This window comes from Nyctibius grandis, chromosome 7, assembly GCF_013368605.1.
Source record: "Nyctibius grandis isolate bNycGra1 chromosome 7, bNycGra1.pri, whole genome shotgun sequence".
NCBI classification, from domain to species: domain Eukaryota; kingdom Metazoa; phylum Chordata; class Aves; order Nyctibiiformes; family Nyctibiidae; genus Nyctibius; species Nyctibius grandis.
Window position 1 is genome coordinate 43,416,990 of NC_090664.1, and position 11,036 is coordinate 43,428,025.

At 44.1% G+C, this 11,036-nt stretch overlaps 1 protein-coding gene across 2 annotated transcripts in view; it reads right to left on the reverse strand.

Annotated features, from left to right (window-relative positions):
• The window catches only part of ITGB1 (integrin subunit beta 1), a 49,298-nt gene extending 38,618 nt beyond the window's left edge, over positions 1–10,680 (reverse strand). For both annotated transcript variants that reach the window (XM_068404491.1, XM_068404489.1), the window contains exon 1: positions 10,421–10,680. In XM_068404491.1, coding sequence (XP_068260592.1) covers positions 10,421–10,429 — 9 coding nt within the window. In that variant the 5' untranslated portion in view covers positions 10,430–10,680. The remainder of the gene's footprint in view (positions 1–10,420) is intronic.
• Positions 10,681–11,036: the final 356 nt, after the last annotated feature.

The window sequence follows — 11,036 nt, forward strand, 5'->3', positions numbered from 1 at the left end:
CCCACACACTCTGCACCACTTACTACTCCCATAAAGAGACTATTTAATTTTGTGCGACTTAAACCTCACATTCATCCACACAGGGGGAAATGAAAAGTTTAGTTAAACATATAAATATAGCTCTTACAGAGCTGACTGTAGTTGATGCTTCTGAGGCTGTACTGCCTTACTAATATCCACAACTGTCACAACATCTGGCTAAACTTACTTTAATCCAAGCTCTTCTTTTAAAGGAAAAGCAGAACAGAGGCACATACGTTCTTAAGTAAAAAGCCAGAGAATTTCAGTTAATACAATGTCTCGCTCATCTATTTCTTTAAGAGAGAACAGTTGCAAATGTCTTGCTGGCTACTGCTGCAGGTACTGCAGGAAGCCAGAAGCTGGCACACCGCAAAGGGCAAACTCAGCGGAAACTCTGTCGTTACATGGCAGCACTCACCCACCAGTAGCTATCATTAACGCTCAGGGTACAGTTTCAGCAACCAAAACCAAGACGAAAGCTAACTGCTGCTGAAAGGAACAGCAGTGCTACAGCATCCCCACCGCCAAAAAAGCAGTCTCTGCCCATGCTCCCACTCGTGGACCTCCCGCACCACCATCCCGAGCCAGCTCTGCTCGCTGGGCTGGCAGAGCGATAACTTGAGTCACTCCTTTCCCCTCCACATCGAAACCTGCTTTCTGTAAGCTTCGGCGAACTGAACCAGACCTCCACACGGACAGGGGAGTGCTGAGGAAACAACTTCTATAGAGTGGCAGGTGGCTGTCAGACTGATTGACCACCAAAATTACTCCGGGTTCTTTGAGTGCTGCTAAACCAGCCTAAATCCAGGCTGTCACAGGCCCACCTTTCTTCTCTGCTGGCCTTGGGTGAATTGCTTATGAATGCTCTGCAACGCAGCCAGCCAGTTTGGGGAACTATTCCGATGTTATTTTTTCCAATAGGTTATTAGAATAAATTTGTTGGCCAAAAAAAATTAAGACAAGTAAAGAACAAAACACTGAAGGTATTTCAAGTTTTTTTTGTTGTTGTTGGGGTTCTTTTGTTTTTTGGTTTGTTGGTTTTTTTTGGTTTTCTTTGTTTATTTTTTTTTTTTTTAATTCAGTATTTGTATGGCAAGTACATAGAATAATGCTTACAGATAGTATCCAAATATTTAATTGCTAGTTTTTTTAAAAGATTCACTATTCTAACACAATTTAGAATGAGACTGGTACTGAAACAACTCTCATCCTCAGCCTACTTTCAACATTGGGTAAGTGGTCAAGAAAATGAAAGTGCAGAAATAATAAAATCTGGTCACCCCACAGAACTACATACAGCCTTATAAATCTGTATCTATCTATGATATTTTTAATACATATTTAATTCTGTATATTTTTAATTTTACATATTATGTTATATTTTTTATATATATATATATATATATATAAATAACTAATGATGACTAGTAATTCAATAGCAGTGATAACTGGCTAGGTATAAGCACGCAGTGAAAGAAACAGTGGACTTCATTGAGATTTTAATCCTGAAGTTTGAGCACTTGCAAAAAGCTCACCAATCTCAGGAAAATAAATGACTTCAACCTTAAAAGACGTCTTTTTTTTTTTAAATCACAGATCCATCACAAAGTACTTTATAAAAAGCAGTACTTGCCTGAACAACTTGCCTATTAATACACTTCTCCTGCTTTCCAGAGCAGGATTTTAAGCCTGGAGTCCACAGACTGCTTCTAAGAGGACTGCAAAAGATAGTAAAAGACAAGGTTTCTCGAAGTAGCCAAGCAGATACACCAGTTTGCCACTACTGAACAGAAACAGCTCAACTTCTCCGGGCCCGAAAATTCCCCGTTTTGCACCCTTCATCTATCTGGTGCCAACTGTGGACGATACTTTTACCTCTTAACTGAGACAGTGGAACAAGCTGAGCAATAACTCCTTGCTGAGTTATTTCTCACCTGATCTAGCAAGCTAAGATGGATTACTCAAGTCAGAAGATCACTGAAGCATGCATGAGCAGATGCTGTGAGGTTCTACAGCAGTTTATGCCAACTTATCTCTGGACTACCAGAGTCCTACACTCCTCTTGCTATGAGCTGCGTATTTTCCTGTTCCTCCCCTTGGTCTGAAGCGTGTCACTAGTAATGCATGTGGTCACCCAGTTGAAACAGCTGATCTAGCTGAAAATTAATTTTTTGCCAAGCTATTTTTCAACCAGATCAGTTACTTCAATGACTTACTGTACAGCCTCATGACTTCCACTGCTGATGCAAGGAGGATGGCAAGGAGGAAGGCAGGAGGGACAGTTAAGACCTACATTGGTATAAATTGCTGCAGAGCCATGTACCTACGAAAATAAAACATGTTTTTAGTTAAATTCATGGTTCAAGGGCCACTGGAACATTTTACAAAATATGAAATTCAGGTAAATTTGAAAACCACTTGTCTGCTGCGGAGTTTTGAGTTATTGCTAATGAGTGAGCTCTTTTTTTTTTAAAACTCTGCAGAGACATAGTATTAAAATTGCTTCCAGCTACAAGCAAATGTTAATCATATTAAATACAGACATTATTCATTTAGAAAGTGAAACTGCATTGTGAATTATGCACCAAAAAAGAGCCACTATCTGTGCAAGCTTTTTTATTATTATCTAACCCCTCTCCAAATTGGTCAGCTGGCAGTGATAAAAATGCTGGCAGCAATCTTACACACTATAGTTACGCTTTAACGCTAAAGTTGAGTTTTTCACTGCAACTGGTGATACCAGCAACATGGCTATGTAACATTTTAGTCTAGCCTTTGAAAAGTTAGGTAAACAACATCTGTAGCGGAGGGAGGTAATACATACATAGGAAAAAAAATGTTTATCACTGTTTATCAATTTTATGATGTATTTTAAACAACCTATAGCTGATATGTCTAGTATGTTCTTCCAAAAAAGGAAATTTGCTGTTTCCTTTTTTTTTCATGCTCAAGTCCACACCCAGGAAAAATTACACTGAAATTCTTGAACACTGATTTCTCACACAGATTTATATTTGCATAGAAATGACAAAAACAGCACAAAAATTATTCCCCTTTTTTGACCTGTACAGTAAAAGCAAAGAACAAATGTTATCTCCTAAAATGTTACACTTACAGATGTTTTGGAAATGCATGTAGGTTACATTCATGCACAACTGAAAGACAGATTTTTAATCTATTCTGACACAAACCCAGCAAACCGACACTTCAAAAACACTGAAGCCTTATATTTTATGCAGATGGGCTAAAGTATTCCTTTCAGCATTGGGACAATCTTTAGCTAGCACCAGAAAGTGAGCACATTAACATATACTAAATATAACCTTGCAAAAACACAAAAGGAACCTCAGAGAAGGTAATTCCTGACTTTATCCTACACCCACCAAAACTAATTTCCTAATACACAAGAAAATAAAACATCAGCCTGATACGAAAAACACCCAGCCAGAATACACGACCAGCACATAATCAACCTTGCCTACTCTAGTCAATCTTGTGGACGATGCTAGCAAAATTTCCTCATTTCTCCTTTTTATTATCAGAAGAGGGAGCATTTCACTCGCTGACTGGACAAGCACAAAGTTTTCAACCACTCCACTATCAAAGCACAGTAATAATATGAGAAGTCATCCCAATGCAAAATTTAATCCAAATTTAATGATAACCAACTACTAAAATGTGTCATCTTTTGATCCCTGGGAGAGTGATTTTTATTTAATATCAAAAAGATTACATTCTTTTGTATTTATCTCCACTTCAGAAACAGTCTTTCCTTTTAGCTCTACTTATCTTCACACAAAACCCTTTTACCTAAGATCTGGAAAACCAGACAGCTGTGGGTCTAGGCAGAGCTTACATGTTGCCCAATTTAATAGTGGAGCAAGTGAATCTGCAGATGATGTTGGCCAAGCTACTAGAATGCCAGGTCCTTCAAATGACTTCCTATGGTCCTCGATATGCTCATGATGCTCAGGTTACCCCACAACTCACTGGGAGAGCATCCTGTGATCTTATGCTTTATGGCAGCACAAGGCCACAGATCACTGCCCGCGGGTCCTGCCAGCCTACAAAGACACAGAGCAGACGAGGAGTGACCAAACGGCTTCGTAGAGCAGCTACAGCTGCACAAGAGGCAGACACGACTCTCGGTGCCAATACCCGAGGTTAGCACCGTGTTAAGACACACTAAACTACAGTTCCACTACAGAAAATTAACCAACCCTGGAATGACAGCTTATCCTCCTTTGTCCTTTGCAAAAGGGAACTGCCCCCACATCCTTATCTCAATACTTACTTCAAGGTTAAGGTTATGCCAAACCAGACATCCCAGTCTCAGGTTTGTTTTTCAAAACCACGACCTCAGGGACGAAGCACGCACTAATATCCAAGATACTACCTTTGACTCACAATATCACCATTTCCTAAGTGAAATACTGACTTCTTTCTAAAATAATCTAATACAATTATTTTTCTTCTCTTTTAAATAACCACAAATCAGTCATCTTTGCATGAGGGTAAGTTCAGTGTTTCAGTTCAACCCAATATATAATTACTGTTTTTCATTCTACCACAAAAGAGGAGAAAAGAAGAAAGCTTTCACTTTTTCCGTTCAGCTTCCACATCAAAAGTGCCTTTACTTGCACAGCTCTAAAGGTAAAATATTTATTTATTAATAGCCATGACAGAAAATTAACTACATGCGAGTACTGGTATGTAGCATGTATACTACACAGAATTTTATAGTTTAATACAACAAGAGTCCATATAAACAATGGTTCTCCTTCCTGCTTATACACTAGAAGGTACCAAGAGCAGAAGCTAAAACTAAACTGAGTCATACTAGGACTAAGTTAAGCGTAAGTGATCTGGTACAAAACACAAATCAGAAATAAAATGAACTGCAATGAACTGCAAATATTATGTTGATTTTTTGGGGGGAGAAAATATTGGCACTAGATATTGTGTATGTTATAATTTATGAGCATTTTAAGAAGAATCTGCACTTAAACATGGTCTTACAAACTAGAAGTTCAGAGAAAATTACTATAAACACAAAATCGAGGATTTGTGGGCAGAACGTGAGGACTGCATTAATTTATCAGATCCACAGAAAAACATCTTGTGTGAGAAAGAAAAGAAGGAAAAGGATGGTGAGAAAACACCAGTATCTTCTTAACTCTTACTAGCAATAACAAAGTTAAGATTCCAGCCTCAATTTTGTTACTCAAAACTTCCCCCTCAATAAAAACCACAGGAATACTAATGATATTTTGCTGCTGCTCTTGAAAGAAAAAGAAAGCACATGAAACAGCTTTTAAGACAGAAAGTGTATTTCATAACTCTTTTTGTAACTGACTGTAAAGAGCAATTGAGAAAGATATAGACAAAAATATCACTAATATTAAAGAGCCTTTACTCAGTGACACCCCAAAGAGGATTAAAGGTCAGGTAGAAATCTTACTGCCTTTCCCAAAAGAAAACATTAATATTATAGTCTCACCAGGCTACTTTCCCTACCATGTGCTTGGTTATGTGCAAATTTTGTATGAAATTAGTGACTTTACCATCTCTGTGATCATCTTCAATCTGTTAATGGGAGAATGCAATAGCCTAGGAAGTACACTAACCACTCTGATTAGTTTAAGAATAAAAAAGTAAAAGAAGGTGGTTATTACAAAAATACAGGATGTTTAATAACAAAATTCTGCTAAACAGAGCACCTTTAATACTGAAAAAGACAACTGTACTATTTAGTGATGCATAACGAGGTGCCCAGTGTCTCATTTTTCATTCACAGAAATCAGGATTTTCATTTTCTCTGCATGACATTCCCAAAACAAGCTATTCAGCAAGCCCACACACGTCTTAAATCAGGGTAGAAACTCATACAGCCTGTTATGAACAGAGCTAAAGCACACGACAATTTCTTACGATGAAGCTGTATATACTTTTAACTGGTACTTACACTATTAATCCACATGGTGGGAGAGAAGAAACCATGCCTATGCAGGCCAAATGTTTTAAGAAAAAAAAAAAAGAAAGAGAAAAGTAGAATTCGTCTACAAAAACACAAAAATGACTTTGTAGGCCACCTGAGAAACTCCACAGCCACAACAACTGATACTGGCCAATATTGTGGTCCATCACGGTTACTGCATGACAAGTAACATCACCCTTTTCAGAAAGTTGGCAACAGAATACACAAAAGAACAGAGCAACACAGAGTGAGGAGGAACTACGCAGGAAAAAAAGAGATTATATCGGCCACCACAAATGACAACCTTATTCAGCATTAGAAGTAATCAACAAATTTCAATTTTTTTTGACACAAAAGGAGCCTTAAATAAGACCAAGCTATTGCCAGTGTCTGCCAAGGAGACCAAGCCGCAGAATTTGTTCATCTGTTCATGATTCTGTGACACTCCCTCTTGAAAAACAAACAAACATCCTCTTCAGAAACAACAGCTAACTCCCCCCTACACCAAAAACTCATTTTCCTGTAAAGCCTTGAGATGCACGTGTTTGTATAAAAAACACCCATCCACACACACACCAGAGCAGAGGCCTGAAAAGTCTCAAGTCATCTAACCAGCAATGTTAAAACTGCTAATGAGAATGCTACTACTCATAAGTGCCTTCAAAGAAGAGCGAGTAGAGCAAGTGGGAACAATTTGTAGAATCAGCGATATAAAGACAGATGGGAGGTGAGAGGTAGGAGAACACGGACTTAACTGAGTTTTCTACTGCTGGGAGACAGGAAATTTTCAACAGGGCACAGAATGTAGCAGATGACTTAAAAATCTAGTCATAGGGGAACAGTACACATACTGGCAAGTTCTTCTTAATGACACTTTCAAAATAAATCTAACTACATATTGCCTTAATTACATTTTTAAGAATTATTTAATTTATGTAATTACTTTATGACCTCTACCAATAGATCCCAAGAAGCTTTAAAGAAAAAAAAAAAAAAGGCACTCCCAACAAGGACTCCCTCTCAGAGGGCTGACTGCAGCTCCTAAGAATTAAAAGGATGCCACGGGGATTGGCCATCCTAAAAAAAAAAGTTGGAAAAAATAAATCACTCGAAGTTCTAGAAAAGCAAATGAGGGCAGAATAGGCTCCACCACTGCCAAGCCTGCATTCCCTCTTTCTGGATCTGTCTAACCAACATCTCGTTCAAGTGCCCTGTGAGGAGGCATGAGCAATCTTAAAGCCTGCCACAGCTAATACTGATTAGGAAAATCCTGCCTGTTTTAACTTCAGTTTTGCCATGTCTTACTGATTATAATAGCCTGTCTTACGTGGAAGGGGTACAAAATGTATTTGGGAAAGAGCAGGGAGGAAGAGGAGGTCAAGTTTACCAATTGCCAGCAAAGATCCACCCAGCCTCTACTCCTTCCCCTCAAAAACCCACTCCTCAAGTCATGTGGTGGGTGCAACGCTTCCTCTGAACTAACAGGGAGCAGAAGGTAGCACAGCTATTTCATCCACTCCCTACGTGCAATGGTGACACGAGTGAAGGCTGCACCAGGCATCATAACCAGGTCTGCACTGAAGAAGCCCAGGCCCCCTGGCCCACAGGCAGAAGAGGAACAGCAGGGACTCTGTGTGTCTGTCGACCAGACAGAAAGGAAGCAGGGACGGAGCCTGTTCCAGAACTACAGGCTTTGATGATGGCTTACAAAAAGGGTCCCATCAAGAGGAGGTACTTCAACAGCCTGTTTAACAGCAGTCCTGCCGCAATTGCAATCAGAACTGTTTCTGAAGGCCACGTTACCAAGAGCCACGGACAGCCACAAGCCTGTAGCAGGCTGATCAGAGGGCTGGGAGAACCACGAGCTAAGTGTGCATCACATCACTCGACTAAATCAAGACTGGGTGGAAAGGTAGGCATGACAACTATTTACAAACAACCGAGGAGCATTCATACCAGTGGCAGCGAGGGAATTATATTCAGGGCAACAGAGAACACAGCACGTGTCCTCCCCATGTTTGCATCGCTCTCCCCAAGCTCGCCTTTCTGCTATCCAAGTTATCTACGTCCTGAGCCGCCTGCTATAGCAAACGAGCTCTTTTCAAAACGGCACCATTGCAGAGCCACCCTAGGAGAGGTATAGGGAGGATGGTTAAGAGCAGAGGAATGAAATCATGAATCAGGAAGAAAGAACAGCAGGAAAAGTTTCCGGACAGTTTGTTTTCAGCTGTGGGAATCACTTCCCAAAGGAAGTGGTAGAAGATTAACCACTTGAGTCACTTAGAGCTCAAGACAAAACACTAAAATTCTGCACTCGCATCAGAAACTCATGTATATTCTAGAGAAACTCGCATCCCTCCGAATCAGTCCTTCGCAAGGGTGGGCATAACTAGGAACATGATGCAGACTGGATGACTGAACGTACAGAGCGGAATGAGCTCCCTGGCTGCACAAAGAACACCAGATTTTTAACTGCTGACGTTTCATTTTGAAGTAAGTCTGGTTCATCTATCACATGGCTGGCAAACAGATACAGCACTTACCAGCTCCAACTTTGATTAAGGTAAGATTTCATTCTGCATGCCTGTCAGGTTTGCACCTTTCAGCTCAAACATCTTTGAAAAGGACAAAAGTTGAAGGTGTTCACGTTCTAAACTTGCCTTGTCTTGCCTACCTATTGCCAATGGCTCGCTGTTTTTGCAACCCTTATAAATATAGCCTTAGGCAGGCTTGCAAAATGCTACTTAATCATTTGCCAGAGGCAAGTAATATTTTTTGTGACAGGAGAATGAATCATCAGTTTCACCACCAGGATGGATATGGACAATGAATGTCTTCACTACTTTTAAAGTCTTGTTTAATTTAGCCTAATTTACATCTTTCTAGTAGTACAATACTGCTTTAAATTAAAAAAAAAAAAGCTGCTACTAAGTAATTTAATTTCACAACAGAAAAGTGATTTTTCTCGCCCTACCACCTTCACCTACCAAGTGATTAATGTGCCAGGAGTACAGACTATCTAAATCTGGTTTTACATACATGAAGTCCTGCTCCATTTCAACATTTAAGCACACACACAGCATTAGCCATGAGCAGTTCCACTAATATGAATGGAGACAATCCTTACTCTTGAAGGTTTGTGTGTCTTGGCATGAACAGGACTGTAGCACCAATAGCAAATCTACCAGAAAAATCAACTTTTTCACCCAACAGGTATGCGCACTTGTGTTGGCATGAACGGACTGTTGTATTATACCAAGGACAAACGCAGAAGGAACCAAAAACACTGTTCATTTTTTTTTTCATGAAGGAAAATAGTCACAAAGACTACCTGATGAGTCTAACAGGCAGTCAGACACTTATGCCACAAGATAAAGACATCTGACATAGGCTAAACAGTGAGTTAGGAAGAATTTCCTAACACTTCATGTTTCCTTCCAACCATTGGTATAGGAAGGTAATAATATGAGAAAAAACACTGCACTCCTATTGCTGTAAGTTATTTCGGAAGTCTCCACGCGAAACAGATCAACACACAGAGGCCTCACATTCCCCCTTCCAGCCCAACACAATCTTACAGCGAGCTATAAAGGCTCAGAGCCAGCTTAGAGCAAAACCCGCACGAACTGGAACGCATCGTGCGGTCCAAAAGGTGCACTGCGACCGTGCCGTCATTCAAACGGCGCACACACCCCGCTCTTAATAGTTACTTTCAGCAGACGTGGGTAGGTCAAAAATCTATATCCAAGCTCCCGCACTGCCTGCTCCTTAGGATCTCATTCCTGTAACTCACTTCTCCCCAGCGCCCGCTTCCCGCGGAAGCCAAGCCCTACCCCTCCGCCTCGGCCGCCGCCGGCCCGGGTGCTGAGGGGGAAGCCGCCCGAAACTTTGCCCAGCCTAGTGCTGCCCCTTTCCCGGGCACCCCCGGGCGGGAGGCCGCGGACGGCACAGGGCAGCTCTCAGCGGGGCACCGGTACAGGCTTCGTGGAGCGGGAAGGGTCGGGGCCGTCCGGCCGCGGGCGGACAAAGGCCTGGCTGGCCCCCACCGGCACGGGAGGCCCGAAGCCGCCGTCCCGCCGCCACAGGAAGCCGCAGGCTGGGCCCAACACCTTCCCGCCCGCCCGCCCGCCGCGCCGGCCCGGGACGAGCACACCGCACCGGCGCCAGGGCAGGGCCGACGGGAGGCGACGCGCTCCCTCCTCCGCCCGGGACGAGCCCTGAGGGACCCGCGCCCCAGGGGCGCGGCGGTTCCCGGGTGCTGCGGGCGGCGGGAAGCCGCGCTCGCCGCCCCCTGCCCCGCACCACCCGCCGGAGACCGCCCAGATACCGGCGGACGTGCCCGAGACGAGGCGCCCCAGGCCGGGCGGGCACCGCTCAGCCCGCTCCCGGCCGGCTCCAACCCCCGCCCCGTCCTCCCGCTACCTCGGCCATGGCCGCGGCGCGGCTGGCTCCGGGCAGGGGGCTCGCTCTTGCCCGCCTGACTGACTGAAGCTCCCCCTCTGTCCCGGAAGCGGGCTGGGCTGGGCTGGGCTGGGCGCGGCGGGACGCCCAGCCTCGCTCCTCGCTCCTCGCTCCTCGCTCCCCGTCCGGCTGCCCGCCGCCGCCGCCGCCTCGCCTCGGAGCCGCTGAGGGGGAGCCCGGCGCAGCGGGGGAAGGGAGGGGAAGCTCCGCGCTCTGCTGCGCTTTCCCCGCCCCGGAAACACATTCCTCCCCGCTGCCGTCAAGCCCGGGCGGGGGAGGCGCTCGCCGCCGCGGTGAGGTCGGGAAGGAGGGAAGGGCTCTCCGTGCCCGAGGAAGGGCTCGTCCCCTGCCTGTCCCCCACCTCCCTTCGTGGCAACCACCAGCGCCTTATTTGGTGGGGTTTTATTATCGCCCCGGCTGCCTGTCCCCCAGCTCCGCAGCCCCCGTGCGCACCCACGGGACGGGCAGCGGGCACAGGGCTGCCCCGCGGCTGGCGGCGTTCCCCTCGGCGCTGGGGATTCGAAAGGCTGCTCCTTTTTCATGGCTGCGTCTGTACCCGCTCCCCTCGCAGCCTGGT